Below are 19,107 nucleotides of genomic sequence, written 5' to 3'. Positions count from 1 at the left end.
CAGTGGAAACAGTGGTGAAGAACTTTTAGTAAAATATGTTAGGGTGTCTGTGCGTACGTGTGTGTGTTAGTCGTATATCCAAAAAAGTATACTCTCTTATTTATTTTGTTCGATCCCAAGTTGGGGGTGATTGAAGAACCATATATTGAGTGTGTGAGTGAGTCAGTGTATGTATGAGAAAAAAAAACAGCAGATTCTTTCTTGGGTTGGACAACCGCATCAATGATATTGATCATGTTTAACAAACCACACTAATCAGTCCACTAGTTCTGAATCCCCCATAAATGGAAATGACATGCTTTCATAAATGTCTGAATTGAGAAAATTTAGTGATTGGGTCCCAAGTTTCTCTAATAGCGAGCTAGCTAGCACGTGAATGCCATTAACTTGATGTGATAAGATAAGGTGGTCGTTGAGCTACATTTCCTAATGAATTTAAAGCCATTGTAAAAAAAACATAATCATATACTGTTGTTCCACTATATAATATACATGCATATACCTATGATCTCATAACATATCTTCTAGCTAACTACATAATATTTTACTATGGCTACTCGTGGAAAGCTTGAGGTAGACATTGAACTGAAGTCAAGTGCAGATAAGTTCTGGAAAACAATTAGGGAGTCCACAGAAATATTCCCTAAGGCTTTTCCACATGATTACAAAAGCATTGAGGTTCTTGAGGGTGATGGCAAGGCTGCTGGTTCTGTCCGCCATATCACTTATGGTGAAGGTAATAATTATTTAACAAAACTAAGGGATTATTTTCTACCACCAATTAAAACTAAGGGAAAATATATAGGGATTATTTTCTTCTCCTTTATTTTTTGTCTTCCATTAAAAAAAAATAAATCAAATATACTTGAGCTAAATTTATCTTGAATAGTTTTTACCCCCTCACAACTAGTATGTATAATTTATAATAAGTTTAATTACTCTTTTGGTCCCTATAGTTTCGCAAAATTTTTAATTAGGTTCCTTAATTGAGTCTTTACACTAAATTTTTTTTCAATTGGATCCGTATATTTTTTTTTATTTGGATCCCTGTACTAATTTTTTTTAGTTGGATTCCTATAAAATTATGTCAATTACTATTAAGAGGGACTTAATTAAAAAAAAATTAGTGCAGAGACTCAATTAAAAAAATATAAAGACATAATTAAAATTATTGGTACTTTTAATATAATCAATAATTTAAGATTCATTGTTATAAAAGGGTATGTGACAATTTCTCAATCACATGCGTCATAAGAATATTATATAGTACCCTATAATTAATTTTTTGAGTTACTATAATAATTCACATAAACTTAAAAAATTGAATAAAATAAAGTGACAAAATTGACCATTAGTGCCTATTTGTTTTTTTGTTTTATATTAGATCCCACCATAAAGGAGATTTTAAGTCAAAATTGCCCACATGGTGATTTTCCTTAAAAACTACCCTCAATCCCTAGCCTTCAAAGGTGATTTTCCTACCCACTAACACTACCTTCAACCACCACCATTCAGTCTTTTCCTTTTCAAAAACTACGATTGCCATCTTCGCTGTGTTAGTTGTATTATTTGTCAATACAAATCTATATAAGGCAAAACTTCCTACAACTAACCATGATTGATGATAATGAGAGTGGTGCTGGAAATAATGATGAGGGTACGTAATAATGGTGTTGTTGTGTTGAATGAAGAAGATAATTAGTGGATTAATTTTGGTATTTTAAATTTTCAACGAGGATAATTTTGATGATATCACAATTCATGAAAATAGAATTAGAAATTTGCATAATTTTTTACCATCAAAATATAGAAAAGAATCACAAGCTTTCCAAACACACTCTTAGTATATATGATGGTGGTGCAGGGTCATCATTGGTGAAATCATCAAAAGAGAGGATAGAAGCTGCGGATGATGAGAAGAAGACAGTGAGCTATGCGGTGATCGAAGGTGACCTCTTAGAGTACTACAAGAAGTTCAAGGGACACATTGCCGTCACAACCGCCGACAACGGCTGCGAGGTTAAATGGACGGCTGAGTATGAAAAGACCTGCCATGAGATTCCCGATCCATCCGCCGTCAAGGACTTTGCCGTCAAGAACTTCCTCGAGGTCGATCAATACATTATTCAACAAGCAGCTTCTTAACCTGCTTCAATAATGCCATTATTCCATTGTGTGTGCATGGATCGAATTATTATTAATCAACAATTAATAATAAATTAATGATGGTGTTGTTGTTCTTTATGGTATCGTTTCAGATCGATCTATTTGATGTTATAATATATAAAATGTGGTGCATGAGGAGAAGACTTGTATTTGCTTCCTACTCATGGCTTAATAATTTGTGTATGTGTATGGAATATGGATTCCATCGTATTATTATTACATAAGACTAGCATTTCAATAGTCACACTTGAGCCACTTTTATTTTATTTTTTAGCAATGCTAGGTCAGTAATTTTTGTGATTGGTAACCAACAAATAGTCATCAATAATGATTTAATGGTGTGAAATTGGTATGAGATTTCATCTAATGACTCACTTTTCTCTGCTGGTTACATGCTGGTCAAAATTCAACAAAACTGCTGGCCTCCTAAACTTTTTTTATTTTTTATTCTAAGTGAATTTTATCACATCATAAATAATTATGGTTGGAGATTTAGAAGTTCTCAAATGCTAGCATTTAAAAAGGTATATTTTTTCTTGAAATTGTGTTTTTTAACCAAAATTAGGTAATATAATTATAAATTGATTTACTTATTTTCAATAAAAATTATAAAATTAAAAAGAGGATACAAGATACATAAAATTAGAATTCATAGAGAGATTCAAGTACCAAAATCTTAATAACAACTAACTAATAAGCTTTTATCTTCTTTACAAATTATAATTACTTTAGACCTGATTTTCATTCTATTTGGATTTGATATAGTTATGACCCAAATGTAATAAAATTTTATTCAGCTAAAGTTAGGTTCGACTCTAAAAATAAACCTGATAAATATTTAAGTCTAAGTCTAAATTAGGACAACTCTTATTTAATTTAACCGGTGGATCCAATGTACACGTTTAAAGGATTCTACACTCCCACTTTTATGTAGGAATAAAATAAATTACCATCAAAATAATTATAAATACACTTTATTTTTCTTTTGATAAAAGTCGATAATTATTCATTTGTCTTGGATTTTTTTATTTGAATGATTTAAATATAATATTTACAAAAATATATAATTTGTAACATATTTATCTATTTGCGTATGCGTTATTCATTTTAGATACAGAGTCATTGAAATATAAAAAAATCTTTAATTCTTATTCTTAATTACTTTTCACATCTTTATCTATATGTACTCAATGACAATTACAAATTCTTGTATTACTTAAGAAAGCTACTAATTGAAGCATAACAAGAGAAATGCAGTAATTTCAGTCATGTAATAAAAGCCATAAAAGCCATGCTTCTCAATTTTTCAATCTTGTATAATCAGTTAATCAGATTTGCTGTATCATTAAAATGAATAATCTGTTACTCAGATTTTAATAATATGGTCCACTAAATACACACTACTAGAAAACTAGTTATTACAGACGCATATTTCCGACGGATTTTATCCTACGGAAATACAGACGGAATTTCAGAAGGATTTTTTTGTCGGAAAATAAAAAATTGAATTAGCATAAATTACAGACAGAAAAAAAAATCCGTCGATAATTCTGTCAGAAAAATTAATTTTTTTCGTGAGAAATGGTTACAGACGGATTTTCCGTCTGTAATTAAATAGACAAAACGGTGCGTTTTGTTAAATTATTACAGACGGAAAAATCCGTCTGTAATTTAAAAACTTCCGTCGGTAATACTGACTTAAACCTAAACGTTGCTTCTATACCTTCGAGCTCCACAGTTACACACCACAGTTTCACAAGCAGCTTCAGACTCCATTCACACTCCACAGTTTCACAAGCAGCTTCACCTCCTCAGTGCCACATTCTTCCATCACCGCTGTTCCATAACCACAATCATCCACCGCATTCTTCCATCATCAACACCTTTGGGACTTCCATCACTCTCGTCGTCGTTGTCAATCATCACTCTCGGTAAACCTAACTCTACTTTTATGAGTATAAATTTTAATCCTCCTTCAGTGACTTTTTCTTCTCTTCAAACCCAACATCGATGGTGACTGTATTTTCTTCCAGTTAGTTTAATTGATGCTTGATTTCATTTACGATTTGGGATTAAGCTAGGGTTTGCTTTTAATTTTGTGATTTATTTGGTTGCTGTGATGAATTTTTTATTTAATCAAAGCATTTCGAATGATGCATGTAAGCTGTTTGATGAAAAGCCTCTGAAATATTTTTCTATCTTGTTATGTGCTTTCTCATAAGAAAACATACTTGCTCTCCTAACTACACAGTGGTTTTCTGTGAAGGTCCATTGAACAAACAGAACCTGGAGTTTTTCTGAGCTGGGTTGGAGCTGAATCCAAGGTACGTGATTAAATTCGTTCTTGTCACATCCTATATATTACGGAAATTAAACTTTAAAAATCTTGATCAAAAGTTTAGTAGTGACCTCATATCGAAGATAGTGTTTGTTTTGGTATGGTACTGAAATTAGTTCAATCCTTTAGGTAGCAGTTTGATGGAGCATCCACCTCATGCCGTTTTTATTAATGGTAAGTTAAGTTATTGTTTCTTGCAAAATTGGAAATTGCTGACGCTTCATCATCTGCCTATATCTAAAATTCATGTTGCAAGTTCATATCAACTACCTCATTTGAATAAGAGTATAGGATGAAGAGTTCTAACAGGTTCAAAAAGTGTAAATCAACCTTTCTTATTACTGGTGTGAAAATACTCTACACTCTTGTAAAGCCAATCATCTTTATTGAATAAATTAAGGCATGTATACTGCTGATAAAATTTGACATTTGTGATATTCCACTAAAATGCTAATTTCATACTGACTGTTTAATTTTCAAAAATTTGCAATTTCTCATCAACAATTGACACAGTAGTTGGGTTTAATCAAAACCAATTTCTACCAGAAGTTATTGAATGGTGTAATTTCTGTTTTACAATATAGTCAATTGTTGATTGATACCACGTACACTCTATCACTTTGTGTGTGTGTGAATGTGTCTATAAACTTCTGGATCAGATAAAAAATATAAATGGCAATGCATAATGGAAATATTCATGGTCGATATGTGATGTTTGTAGCAAGTTTATTAAATGTGTGCCGTTAATCTTATGATGGGATGATGTTATATGTGCTATTGTGCTTCATCACTTAGTCCTCCTCCCCTAGTCAGTCTCATTTATCCTTGGATTCATTTGCACTGCTATCTCCATGTTACTAAGATACTGGATGGTAGCTTTGTTCTTTTTTTTTTCTTAACAAAAATGTATATACATATTTACACTCAAATTTTGAAATGAAATGAAAATGTCATTCTAGATAATGAAAATCAAATCCTGATAGATTATTCACAAGCTTAATATTTAGTTTGCTACATTAAAATAAATCTGTGATTTCCCTTTACTGTGCCTATGTGTGCTACACTGGTCTTTCTAGTGAACCTCATGACTATGAATGCAATGGTCTCAACAAGTCCAGAGCTGTCAGCACAGGCACCCTTGTTCTTGGCATGCTAACAACGGTGTTATCCGTCTTGTATTCTGCTGTTCGTGCTGGATCTTCAACTGCACTTTTAGCATCTCCACCATCTTCACCAAAATCTGGTAATATTTATAATCTCTTTGTCTTAGGGAATTTGTGAGCATGTGTTGGGGATTTTCATTAATTTAGTCTACTCTTAGGATTCTGAAATACAAACTTCTTTTCAAAAATGAAATCAATTCCTTTATAGAACCCATTTAGTAAACCAAATTATGACCTTAACAACCTATGTTGGCTTTGATTTAAGAGAATGACTTCTTGAAAGTAAATGCAAAATAACATGTTTTTAGCCTCAGCTAACTGCTTATTTATCCCACTCAATCATGGCGCTATTATCTCATGGTTTGGTAGGTTGTATTATCATGATTAGCATATATATATTGTTGGTAGTTTCCCACAAAATTCGAATCTTAAGATGCCTTTTGTTCTTCACATGTTAGCATATATATATTTAGCTTGATAGTTAAAATAAATCTGCACATAGATATACTTGATTTCTTATTTAACTTGATTATTTACCATCTCAGAATTCTTATAAACTATAACAAAACATTGTTGGAAAATTATTAGCTACTGCAATTGGGATTGCAAAGAAGCCAGAAAATACTGAAAAATTCATTGTTGTAAGTTTGCACTCATTCTGTTTTGAAGTTATTGTAGTTGGCTTCACACCATCTTGTATTAAAACTCTGCACTAGAACCAGAGTTTTCACACCACTATTTTTAATCTAAAAGTACTTGATGAAAAACATTTGTACAGTATACGAGCTTGATTAGAAATGTTTAATTGATACCGGTCTTAGTGAAAATTAAGTGAAACTGGAGAGGTTTTCCAGAGTAAATTAGACTTTATTATTTTTATTATTGGTAGAAAGTTGTTTGTTTAATAAAAGATATATTTGCCATTGCATATCAGGGTTCTGGAACATATTCTCCTGCTTGAAACTTATACAAAGGACTCTATACCCGCACTTCATAAGATAAGGTACAACTGATGACCTCTGTAAGTTCATAAGCAGTTCTTGATATAGTATTAATCAACTATCTTTTATCCATTTTTTTATCTCAGGAAATATCTTGTTGAGGCAACTGAAGAAGCATCGATTGCATATAATAAAGCAGTATGTTCCTACTCCCTATGTCTCCAGTTCCATGGTTGAAAATTTTGGAAATTAAACACCTAGCTTGTGGTCTCATTTTAATTATACCTTTTAAATGGTTTCGGAATGTGATTGCAGCTAAATGGTAGTCATATAGTATTATTATGTTCATGACTCTTATGGATTGTCTTTTCCTCCATTGTTGTGGTTGTTCATCATATTTGTGTTGGTTGGTATTCTGGCAATTGTACCAGGTAACTCGCTTGCGTGAATACCAAGGTGTTGATCCTCACTTTGACAACATTGCAAGGCAGTATCATGACATCGTAAAGGTGATTTATTTTGCTGAAAATTTATGAAAATTTGGGACAGCAATAAGAAATTGTAGGAGACATATACATCTGCTGAACAAAATTGAAACTCTGAGAAAGCAGGAGCTAAAATTCATATCAATACTCCTTAGCGATGATCTTGTTTAAATTGTCTGATTGGTGGTGTGCAGAAATTGGAGAATATGCAATGGACAATCCACCAAGTTGAAATGGATCTGAAACGTTTACCAGATAACACCACCAGCTAGGAGTTTTTATTCATTTGGCCTCTTAACAAAGTTTAATATATTTAATAGTATAAAATTTGTTATATTATAATTTAAGCAAACTCATGTTTAAATAAACTTTTAAATAATAAATTTTAAAATTAATTATTTTTGCTGATGTGTCAATAGACGATTGATTATTCGTGTAAAATTCTTTCAAGTTTTTACTCTGCTGTGAGGGTATAAAAATTAAATTCATGTTAGGGAAACCAAAAAATAATACTTCTTAATAATAAGTCCTAAACATAAAAATCTTCTTGCTAGTGTAGTAGTGCTATTCCAGTTATATTCTGGAATAAAAAAAAAAGATTATCATACCAATGAAGAAATAAAAAAAAAATTAATTCCGCAAATTGCTTAATCATTTGGAATTTTCTGGTGATATATATAGTTGGTTAATTTTTTAACTCTCATACTAAGGAAACCATATATCACTAGCTTCATGTTGTTGAGCTTATTATTGAACATGTTAACCTACCTAGGAGTTTGGATACGGTTCATTACATGTCTAACAAATAATAAACGTTACAATCACTTCTTTAATTATTAAAATCATGTTAGCTGATGAACTGTTCATGTTCCCATAGCAATTTCCTAACTCTCTCTCTCTCTCTCTCTCTCTTATTGCACAGTAGTTAATTGTTAGAAGATTAATTTGTGTGTTCGCTCAGAAATTTTTGGTCCAATCTCTTCAACTTTTTGCTTGAATTTCAGGTTAGTGCAATTTTTGTATTGTAAACTTCATTGATTTCTAGGATATTGTATGATAAAAGAAATATTGCTTATGTTGTGTTGTTGCTTGTATTGCATTGAAAACATTGATATGGTTAAATATTTCTAGGTTATTGCTTATGAGAGATGAAATGTTACTTGTGTTGGATAATTTATAGGTACTAAAAACATCGAATTCGTAAGATATGTCTTGGCACCATCGAGTGTGGATGTATGATAGGTTGAATCCAACAAGAGGGGGTATTAAACCTGAGTTTTATGACAAGGTTGAGGATTTTATAGAAACGATTAGTAAGTTAGATGTTGTGAAGTCGGAAAGAAAGTGTAGATGCCCATGCGTTAAGTGTAGATGCACAAATTATAAAGAGCTGAACATTATTAAGATGCATTTGTGGGAAAAGAAGTTTATGCCAAATTATTGGATTTGGACAGAGTATGGAGAGATTGACGACATAGGGATTAATCAGACGAAATTTAATAATTGTGGGGAAGGTAGTTCAGGAAGTGGTGCAAATGTGGAAGAATGTGATATGTATGACATTAGCTGGGAGGACAACTCCAGAAGGTATCATGAAATGGTTTTCGATTCTGCTGGTCCAGAGGATCCTCATGTAGAGGCTAAAAACTTTTTTGATCTTCTTGAGGCAACTCAAAAGCCTTTGTGGGAAGGTTGTGTGCACTCTCAACTATCTTTCCATGTGATTTCATACGTCTCGCTCTAATGTTTGCAGGAGAAGTCAAGGTTTCGCTTTAAAGGCTTCTATGGGGTCTTAAACACTTGTTAGCTTATTCCCAAAACTATTTATGTTCCAACATTGATACTTTTTCAATTCTCTTTCTCTCCCTATTCTTTCATCTGCATGAGTTGATACCTTATGGAGTATAGAGAATTGAATAGTATAACTTTGTGGACATCAGAATGCTTAACTGTTAGTGATTGTTCACGTTTGATGTTTTCGATATATGGCTACCAAATTTGAAGTTATTCACTTGTTCATCTACAGGAAGACCGGGAAAACGTGTTGCGTGCAAGAGAGTCAGGCAAAGGAGTCTTAACTGCTCCCTTCAGGCTGCTCAAAACAAATCGTCTAGGCATTATCCTCACATTTGCTGTATACAAGAAAGAACTTCCATCAAATGCAACCCCACATGAAAGGATTCAAGCAACTGATGGTGTGTACTTATTATTATTAGTAGTAGTAGTTGTGTTTTTTAATTTTGTTTTTATAACAGAATTACATCCAAAAACCAGAGTTATAGTACCTTTGTTTTTTAACATTTCAAGCAAAATGAAACTCTAATTTCTTCCAGATCTGAGCAAAGAAACATGTGTTTTAATTTACATATCTGAAAAACATGTGTCTAATTCTATACGACAATATATGTACTTGCTGGTTTTGGACCTACTTCTCATGCTCTGTTAGATTTCTGAGTTTGTGGCATATTGATTAACTTGTGGTTTTATGGATGATAACCTAAGAAAGCATCTAATATAAGTTTAACTAATTTTTTAGGGGAGTAAAGTTCTTGTTTCTTAAAAAGCAAGCATTGTATTTTGTTTCACCTTGTTATAATTGATTTTTGTTCTGCCATGCATTTGATGATTTGAACTGTGAAAATCTTCTGTATGTTTAATAATATTATAATACATTATTTATTTTAATTTCTCCATAAGAAATTAAATCAGTGTGTCAAATATAATTAAATGCTTTATCTTGCCTTCACAGTTGCATACACTAGGTTATAATTCCCCTGTGTATACTGCAATGTATATCTACAGAAATACATGTTAGTTTATGTTTATGTTTTTATATACTTGTTAATTAGCAGAGGATGTAAATATAATCAAGTGTACTTACCCTCCTACTTGTCCACCTACATACCACGGTAACCAGTCTCGTTTGAGCGACAAATTCAGAGATTTTATCCATGTCATTGTACCCAAATATGGAATAACTGCATCATGATCTCCACTGTATACTCCACATGGTGATGTGAATTTAATAATTAATTAGAGCTATAAACAATGTGTACGATGTATAACTGTGTAAATATATATTTTACCTGTAAATCAAAACTTTATAGTCTTTGTTAATAAGATACTTGTGATATGGTACAGTGCTTGTGACATCATAGGTGTAAGATAAACTCCAATTGCATCTGTTCCATTCCATCTTGATTCCCTAATAAATATTTTCATAACTTGATATAGTATGCAAATTAAATAGCATTGCTAATAATCATTCTGCAACAGGAGAAGTTTATAAAAAAGTTAGCAGAAGTTCAGGCCCAACATGTTGAGGCTCAAGCACAAGGAATGGAGCTACCACCAATTGATGAAGACTTGATTTGGGAGGAAGTGTGTGGTGGGCAAAAGAAGAATCGAGTTTACGGAAAAGGAGCATTCTTTTCTAGCTCTATTAAGTCTAGAACCACTTCTGCCAACTCTGTATCTGGAAGAGCATCTACAAATCAAAATTTTGTTCCTGATTTGCGAGAACAGATTCATAATCTCAATGAAGAGCTTTTTCAACGTGTTACTCAACAGACAGATGAGCGTATTAGTAAGTTGTTAGATACACGCTTGGCTCCTTTGGAAAAGACTCAAAAGAAGTTAGAAAAGTTAGAACGGGCAATTGAAAAGGCCAAGAAGGAAAAGCTGAAACAGAAGAGATGGAATGAGGCTTATGTTAGCTATTACAAGAAGGTTAGAGCGTCAAGTAGTTCCACTACTGCTCCACCGCCACCGCCACCGCCGCCACCTTCAATCTCTTCGGATGAAGACTATGATGATGATGGGGATGAAGATGACACTGAGGACTATAGTTGATAAATTTAGTATGGTTGAACAATATACTGAGGATTATAGTTGATAATACACTTTGTTTATGTCTTGAATTATATTGACTTGCTTGTTTATAATACTTTTCTTTTAGCTTTATAATATGATGAATTTGTTTATTTTTTGTAATATTATAAATATTTGAATACTAATTAGATAAAAAATTGTAATTATTAAATTTATATTATTTTGTATAAAACAGGTTTGTTTTACAATGAAAAATCTAAAAAAAATTTCATTTTATCTTACTGACAGATTTACAGACAGATTTTCTGTCTGTAATCTAAAAAAAATTACAGACAGAAAATCTGTCGAAAAATCCGTCTATGATTACCGAGGAAAAATTCGTCGGAAAATTTGTCTGTAATTACCGACGGAAAATCTGTCGAAAAATCTGTCTGTAATTACAGACGGAAAATCCGTCTGAAAATCCGTCGGAAAGATCGTCTTCTTCAGGAAATGGAGGGAAAATTTACAGAGGGAAAATTCGTCGGTAACTAGTAAAAATCCGTCGGTAATTTTCCGACAGAAAAAAATCCGTCGGTAACTAATTTCCGACGAGGCTTTTACAAAGGGACAAAATCCGTCAGTAATTCCGTCGGTAACTAAAAATCCGTCTGTAATATAAACCAAATCTGTCTGTAAATCTGTCTTTATTAAGCCATTTTCTAGTAGTGACAAACTTAAGAAAAAATATGATCCACTAAAATAAATAATCAGTTAATTAGATTTCAATAAAAAATCAACCCAACACAACACAGTTTTTTCTACATGTATGCATTCATCGGAAGAAAAAAAAACAGAATGACAGCAACATTAGTTTTAGATAAATCAAAACCACCTTTTATTTTCTTATCTTCTCTCAAAAAGATCTAAAACAAAACAGAAATAACCTTACCAATAACAATAATAACAAAGACTTGTCCCACCAATATGTAGATATCGTTTGACCACCTGATAGATGGTCTTTTATTTTTCATCCGTTATCCATCTTCTATCTCATCCATCCTATTAACTGGGTGTTCTGTCGGTTTTCTTCTCACATGTCCAATCCACGTGAGACGCGATTTTACCATTTTTTTACCATAGGTGCTACTACAACCAGATGCACTCCGTCATTTTAACCAACCTACTTGGATCCTATATTACACTTGTGTACATAGCCGGTCCAAAGCTTGGATAAAGGAGGAGGGTTATGTTAGATCTTCGACAATCAAGTCGAATTTTCATGACATGAATCAAAGAAATTACCTGACCAAACACAAAATTTCAATCACAACAAGAGAAAATAATAAAAAAAATACAAAACGAAATTTAATGTAAAAAAATATGATAAATGAACAATCTCCAGTCAAACTCTAACAACAACTATCATGATCATGATAAAAAAAAATGGAAACCATATAATTGAAGCTACCTGATCAAGCAAAAACAAATAATCAAACTTGAATTTAAAAATAAATAAAAAATAACTAAAGATCGATATACATGTGAATTGAAGAATAAACCGATCAAGAACTTCCAACAAAAAATAGAGAGCATAATGTCAGAGAAAGGGGGACATTTAGATTCAAACATTTAGTGCAGATTTTTTTACACATTCATAATGTGAGACAGAGACAAGGAACTTACCAGAAAAGGAAGACAGCGACAAAGAGGACACCGCAGCACAGCGATGAAGGGGCCACGGAATCGGCAGCACAGCGACGACAAGTAGGTTTGGCAACGCGACAACATGGCGAGGGATTCAGTAGGACGGCAGTGCAGCAACGGTGACAAGCTCGGCGGAAGGCTCTACGGCGGAATGAAGGTGACCAGATTTGAGCTTCACTGCGGAGAAGAAGAAGTGACTTTCGTTCTCTCTTTTCTGCTAGGGTTGGGGGCCAAAGGTATGAGTTAATGAGACTATGAAGGCATTGGCGGTGAGGATTGAGGAACCTTAAAATCTTAAAAAATGTATATATATATATATAGGTACTCGAGGGCGGGTAGGGATGGGTTTATCCAGACACCAATCCCGTCCCGCTCCGATCTGATTTCGCCCCTCGTTCCAGGTCGGGTTTAAACTTGCCCTAACAGTAAAAGCAGGTCGGGTAACCGCAGGATCGGATACTACTGCTATTTCTACTTTTAAAATGTTAGTGTATATATATAAAGAAATGAACAGAAGCAACAATTTGAAAAAAAAAACCTATTCAATTAGTAATTATGGCCTAGAGATTATTTAAGAAAAAAATATTTATTTTAACCATAGATTTATACGTTATTAAATAATCCACTAATATTAGCAAAAAATTATGTGAAAAAAAAAATCAGACCTAACTACTGATAAAGCGTGAAAAAACCAAATGTTTTGTGTACATGTTTTTATTTTATCATAAAAAAACTGATATTAAATAACCTGTTAACATTGGCTAGGAAAAAAATTGTGGCTAAGAAATTTAGAGCTTGTTTGGATGAGTTTTTAAGAAAATATCTTTTTTCGAATTATCTTTTTTTAAAAGATCTTATAGAAAAGTAAAAGTAATTTTATGTTTGGATATCTCATGTAAAAAGGTCTTTTTATCTATCAATTATATGTTTGGGTATAACAAGGGTCAAGATTCGGTGGTCCCAGAATGTTTGGACTACTTAATGGTCCCATTAGAAAACATGTTTTTAGAGTTTTTTAACAATTGCTACATAGTCCTTAAACTAATTTTAATTACAAATTAACCCCATATATTTTATTTAATTATAAAAACTGTTTTTTATTTTATAAATTATTATTTTATCAATTATCAAATATATTTATTAACAATCAAATACAAAAACAACAACCAATTATATCCTCCGTTGATCCTAATAAAGCATTTGGCCATTCCAATTGATTAAAATATTAAATTTGATCTCGTGACGTTCGTCCATGGCTTCCGAATCGTGTTTCCTTGAAGTTCAATCGATTGGTTTATCAAAACAATCGATTGAATTGTAACTCAATCGATTGAATTACAATGTACCACAAAACAATCGATTGAAAGGTGTAAGGTAGAATGCTTTTCGCTTAAACCAATCGATTGTTTATACTTTCCAATCGAATGAATGCCCAAAAACAATCGATTGTTTTTTTACTCAATCGATTGAATTTACGAAAACAACATGGATTTGCCAAATACAATCGATTGGAAAGTGATGACATTGAAGTTTTAGCCAAATTCAATCGATTGGTAATGTAATCCAATCGATTGGAAGGTGATGAAGTTGAATTTTTTGCCAACTTCAATCGATTGGTAATGCTACCCAATCGATTGAAATGTGTCCTACGCCTATTTCAATCTTGTTATCTTTTTAAAAATTATCTTATTATTCATCTATCTTATCTTTAAAATTCTATATTCAATTTTTGCTGTTTTATTTTGATGTAGATAAACTAATCTTATCTTTTCCTTAATATTAACATTATAAATTGGTGAATAATCCATCATTAATTATTCAATCCACCATTGAAATTGTGTATCATTTTCTTTTATTATAAAAAATTTAATTGTTTTTCTTTGGAACATCCATCTACTCAATATTCAATTTTTTTATTTTTTATCCGTCTATTTAATATCCACTGTTTCTTCATCGTTAATCACCATTGCAGTAATCAGCAAAGGTCCAATCAAGTTTTTTATTGTAGTGTTCAAAAAATAAACCATCGTTTTGATTACAAAATCGAGGTTAGTGAATAGAATTTCTAATTTTGCAATTATTCGTTTCGATTATTTTTTTCCTATTTTACCCCTATGTTTATAATCTAAAACAACAAACTCAATCACGTACTCACGTTCTGTAAATTTTGCATTAACCCATGACAGAATGATGTAACTGCTCGTTAAGATATTCTTATTGGATGTAAATTATTATTACAAATATTTTTATTAAGATATGTTTTGAAAGAATAAAAGTAGAATAGTTCAATAAGGATTAATTTTTTTAAAAAATAAATTTACACTAATAATTTTTCTCTTCAAATTATTAACGTACTTTTTTAATATATTCTAAGTACCTACACAATATAAAATATCAATTAGCGTTCAAATTTAAGTTCCAATATTGTTATTAACGAGAGAGATTTATTAATTTTTAAAAAAATTTACACACAATAAGTTTTGTATCAATATATCATGATTCATTTTAAAAATAATATTTGTTCATCTAAGTTATAGAGCGTCTTGAAAAATCATATTTAAATAATTTTTTATTTTTTAACTATTTTATATTTTTAGATTGAAAACTTTGTATTTTTTTTATTCAAGCTTTATTTTTATATTTTATTTTAATTGTCTCATTCAAAACTATTAATATGAATTTTTATTTTGTAGGATAAATAAAAAGATGAGATTTTTTAATAAATTAAATTATTGAAAAACTTACTTATTATAAAAAAATTTAAGTATATTTCTTGATTATAAGAATACATATAATTCACTTTTGAATGTAATCAAAATAAATATAAATTTATTCAATTTTTTAAAACTTACATTACTTATTAAAATTATAACATAATGAATGTACTCCTATACAAATTTATTCTTATTTGTGTGCTTTATTTTAATTTTGTTAAACAAAAAAGTTTAAATATTATTTACTTTTAATTTTTAACTTTTACCACAAATAAAAATATATGACTTTGTGTGTATTAAATAATTTTTTTCATTGGACATTTTTAAGATATCAGGTATATTTACGGATACTGAGATGAATGAGTAATACCAGGAGGACATGACTTTAACCAACAAGAAGAGCTAGTAAGTAACCAAGATATGATGGATGAACAGAATGAATTCGAACAAGATTTCAGAGATGAATTTACTGAGGGAGCATTTTCTTCTGAATCTAATCAGTCAGAAGATATTCTTGAAGCCGCTTATGCGGTTGACTCCGTGCAAGACATTACAACTTTGAAATTTAGTGAGAATTTTGCGGAGGAAATTGGAAAATACCACTTTTATACTTTGCAGCTTTCATTTGATTTTTTTATGAAGTACTCAAAGTCGAAGGGCTTTAGTGCAAGGAAGAGCAAGACCTTCAAGAATAGTACTGGCGAGATTTACAAACAAAAGTTTGTATGTCATAGGCAAGGATTCAGGATGGAGAAATATTACACGATGGAAAAAAGGAAGAAGGAGCCTAGATTGGAAACAAGAACTGGATGTGAAGCCCGAATGGATGTTAAATTTGTACCAGAAAGTGGAAGGTGGCATATCTTTTATTTCTCTGACGAACACAACCATGATCTATTGGATACACAATTCAGTGCTATGTTGTCTGCCTACAGAAAAATGTCAGAGGCAGATATTATGCAAATGATGAACATGCTAAAGTCAGGGATTAGCACCTCACAGATATTTGGTCTTCTAGCTAGTCAAGCAGGCGGGTACGAATTTGTTGGCTATGGTCCCAGAGATATGTACAATGAGATTGCTCGACAAAGGCGTCAAATTCCTGGTGATGCAGCACGAGTGTTAAAGAAGTTGGAGGATATGCGGTTGAAGGATCCACAATTATATTTCAAGGCATGTCATGATTCAAGAGGTTTGTTACGTAATTTGTTCTGGTCTGATGGGATTAGCCAACTAGACTACCGACTCTTCGGGGATGTTATTGCTTTTGATGCTACGTACAAGAAGAACAAGTATAGTTGTCCATTAGTCATATTTAGTGGGGTTAACCACCACAACCAAACAATTATTTTTGCTGCTGCGTTAATTGCGGATGAAACTACTGATACATATATTTGGCTCCTGCGTCAGCTCATGTTTGCAATGAGGGGCAAGACCCCAACCTCAATCATAACTGATGGGGCCATGGCGATTAGGAATGCAGTGAGAGATGTATTTCCCGAAGTCAGACATAGATTATGCGCTTGGCACCTTATTTGAAATGCAACTAGCAATGTTGGAAATCCATCGTTTACATCTAAGTTCAGAAAAATCATGTTGGGAGACTACGAGATTCCCGTGTTTAAGCGTAAGTGGGTTCAGCTTATTGAAGAATTTGGCATTGAGGATAAGCCGTGGGTGATCAACATGTACGAAGAGAAGCATATGTGGGCTACTGCATATCTAAGAGGAAAATTCTTTGCTGGCTTTAGAACTACATCAAGATGTGAAGGTTTACACTCAGTTGTGGGAAGGTATGTGGGGTTGCGGTATGATTTAACAAGTTTTGTAGAGCATTTTCAAAGGTGTGTTGCACACTTGTACTTTAAAGAATTTAATGCTGATTATGAATCTACACATGGGGTGCCCGTCATGCAAACTTGTATAGAGCTGCTAGAGAGATATGCTGCTGAGTTATACACTCATGAGATATTTCTTTTCTTTCGGCCATTTCTCTCTAGAGCTGGATCAATGCGGGTGCTAAACATAGATAATACCGATGATTGCATAAAGTACACTGTGTGTAAGCATGGGAGGCCCGATTTTATGTGGACCGTTGATTTTCGTCAAGAAGAAATGATCTTCATGCGTACCTGTTTAAGAATGGAGTCATTTGGAATTCCCTGCGAACATATTGTGAAAGTTCTGGTTGACAGAGACATCTGTGAGATTCTCTAGTCATTGGTATTGGATAGATGGACAAAAAAGGTTAAATCAGCACTCAATGATCCAAGTGGGTTCACCAGGGATGCTGTTGTTATTAGTCGTCAAAGTGCCTTGGTGGAATTTTCTAAATAATTGGCTGTTGTTGCTGCTAAAGTACCAGAGAGATATGAAGAGACACGTGACCTAATTATGGGATTGTACTCATCTTACAAGGCTGCAGATGAAGGCACTAATCAACTTTAGTTAGGTGTAGCTAAAAGTAGCAATCCGTATGTGCATCAAAGCGGAGTAGGCTTAGGACAACCATCTAGGAAGAAGCGGCAATGTTGTAGTGTTTGTCAAATGGAAGGACATAAGAAGACAACATGTCCCTGGCAAAAGGACATTGACAACAATGTTATTGAAGATGAAGCTAATTGTTCGGATGATGGCGACGCATATCCAGAACTGACGGCTGAGTTAGATAGTGATAATTAGCCACCTCCATATACTTAATATTTTTGCGGAATGAATCAGTTCCATATTTGTGTTTATTTATTTTTTTGCACTATATTAATGAAATTATATATATATTCTTCCAATAGTCTTGCATATGCTTTTTAGATGAAATAATTGTCAACTGAATATTGGTTTGGGGAAAAGGGTAAAAAATCACTCAAACCAGCAATGTAAACGGTCTGGTCCAGTATTTAAAACCGTCAGATTAAAAATTGTTGAAAATTGTTGAACTGGTCGGTTTGACCGGACCGTGCTATCCGACCAGTTCAACAAAAGGATGCCGGTCTGATTAAAAACAACACCGAACGCGTAACGCGTCAACCCCCCTTCCCCTAACTCCCTCCCCCTTCTTTTCTCATTCAAAATCAGATAAACCTGAACTATTTTTTGCGGTTCGGCATTACATTTATAACTTATAATAAGTAAAATTATCTTGTTAAAGGTTATATTGCATACCACAAATCTCGGTGGAAGTTGCCACGTTGTCTTGAAACTTACATCAGATTGGTCATCAGTGCATCTCAATGATGCTAATTCAAGAATCTGAACCATAATCCAAATATAGTACTCGTTTGTGAGATACAATCAGATGTTGTTTAATGAATAGATTATTTGTGTACCTTATCAGTAATGGGTCTGTCAGGTATGAAATGTTCAAAGTCTAATCTAGTTGCTCTGATTGTATCTGTTACCACAAGTTCTTTCCTATAACAGTTAAAAACCAAAAACAAATTAGATTGGTCCTCATTCATCAACAACAAATATAATATCATATTAACTTACGATGGATCTAGCGAGGCTGAAAATGCATATGCACGGGCCTTTATCTGATCTTCCAAAAGACGCATAGTTGGAGTTGGCATAAATTTACACTGCATTGACTACGAATGTTTGACAGCAAAATATTAGCAATACACAACTATATGGTTAATTAGCAGTACTCATAAGAGAATTGATAATTAAAGATTGGTGTCTAAATGGAATTACCTCCGTAATAGAAAAGAAATAAACAGGTCTTCTATAACCACTTGTGGATTGACTCAGTGCATAAGATGCCTTGGATTTATTGGATGATTTGGA

General features: G+C 32.5%; 4 protein-coding genes and 1 long non-coding RNA gene across 8 annotated transcripts; 4 read left to right on the top strand and 1 right to left on the bottom strand.

Moving 5' to 3' along the window:
• The first annotated feature begins 507 nt into the window (after positions 1-507).
• Positions 508-2,410, top strand: LOC107488876 (MLP-like protein 423). The gene is made up of 2 exons (XM_016109653.2): positions 508-736; positions 1,865-2,410. Exons 1-2 carry the CDS (start codon positions 550-552, stop codon positions 2,143-2,145), a joined length of 468 nt encoding a protein of 155 aa, XP_015965139.1. The 5' UTR covers positions 508-549; the 3' UTR covers positions 2,146-2,410.
• Positions 2,411-3,886: 1,476 nt separating this feature from the next.
• Positions 3,887-7,393, top strand: LOC107488874 (AUGMIN subunit 4-like). 4 transcript variants are annotated; one of them, XR_008009276.1, is made up of 9 exons: positions 3,887-4,097; positions 4,433-4,490; positions 4,634-4,678; positions 5,581-5,747; positions 6,256-6,308; positions 6,602-6,670; positions 6,755-6,806; positions 7,040-7,117; positions 7,288-7,393. XR_008009276.1 is itself a non-coding variant. In XM_052261356.1 (9 exons), exons 5-9 carry the CDS (start codon positions 5,599-5,601, stop codon positions 7,363-7,365), a joined length of 426 nt encoding a protein of 141 aa, XP_052117316.1. In that variant the 5' UTR covers positions 3,891-4,097; positions 4,433-4,490; positions 4,634-4,678; positions 5,051-5,074; positions 5,579-5,598; the 3' UTR covers positions 7,366-7,393. The 4 variants fall into 4 exon arrangements, 2 of the variants coding, with proteins under 2 accessions (XP_052117316.1, XP_015965136.1); XR_008009275.1 differs by having other exon boundaries at positions 6,213-6,308; XM_052261356.1 differs by lacking the exon at positions 6,256-6,308 and adding an exon at positions 5,051-5,074 and having other exon boundaries at positions 3,891-4,097; positions 5,579-5,747.
• A 651-nt stretch (positions 7,394-8,044) lies between these two features.
• Positions 8,045-11,135, top strand: LOC127747451 (uncharacterized). Its single transcript, XM_052261357.1, has 2 exons — positions 8,045-8,097; positions 10,370-11,135. The coding sequence occupies exon 2, from the start codon at positions 10,433-10,435 to the stop codon at positions 10,943-10,945; it is 513 nt and encodes a 170-aa protein (XP_052117317.1). The 5' UTR covers positions 8,045-8,097; positions 10,370-10,432; the 3' UTR covers positions 10,946-11,135.
• Positions 9,365-10,267, bottom strand: LOC127747452 (uncharacterized). The gene is made up of 3 exons (XR_008009277.1): positions 10,180-10,267; positions 9,975-10,088; positions 9,365-9,889 (listed from the first exon to the last, which is right to left on the bottom strand). It is a non-coding gene; the product is annotated as an uncharacterized LOC127747452 (long non-coding RNA).
• Positions 11,136-12,692: 1,557 nt separating the features above from the next.
• LOC107488834 (protein FAR1-RELATED SEQUENCE 5-like) lies at positions 12,693-16,863 on the top strand. Its single transcript, XM_016109614.1, has 2 exons — positions 12,693-12,846; positions 15,698-16,863. The coding sequence occupies exons 1-2, from the start codon at positions 12,693-12,695 to the stop codon at positions 16,861-16,863; spliced, it is 1,320 nt and encodes a 439-aa protein (XP_015965100.1).
• Positions 16,864-19,107: the final 2,244 nt, after the last annotated feature.

This window comes from Arachis duranensis, chromosome 5 (assembly GCF_000817695.3).
Source record: "Arachis duranensis cultivar V14167 chromosome 5, aradu.V14167.gnm2.J7QH, whole genome shotgun sequence".
NCBI classification, from domain to species: domain Eukaryota; kingdom Viridiplantae; phylum Streptophyta; class Magnoliopsida; order Fabales; family Fabaceae; genus Arachis; species Arachis duranensis.
Note: the sequence above shows the minus strand (reverse complement) of the source record. Positions and strands in the feature narration are given on the sequence as shown.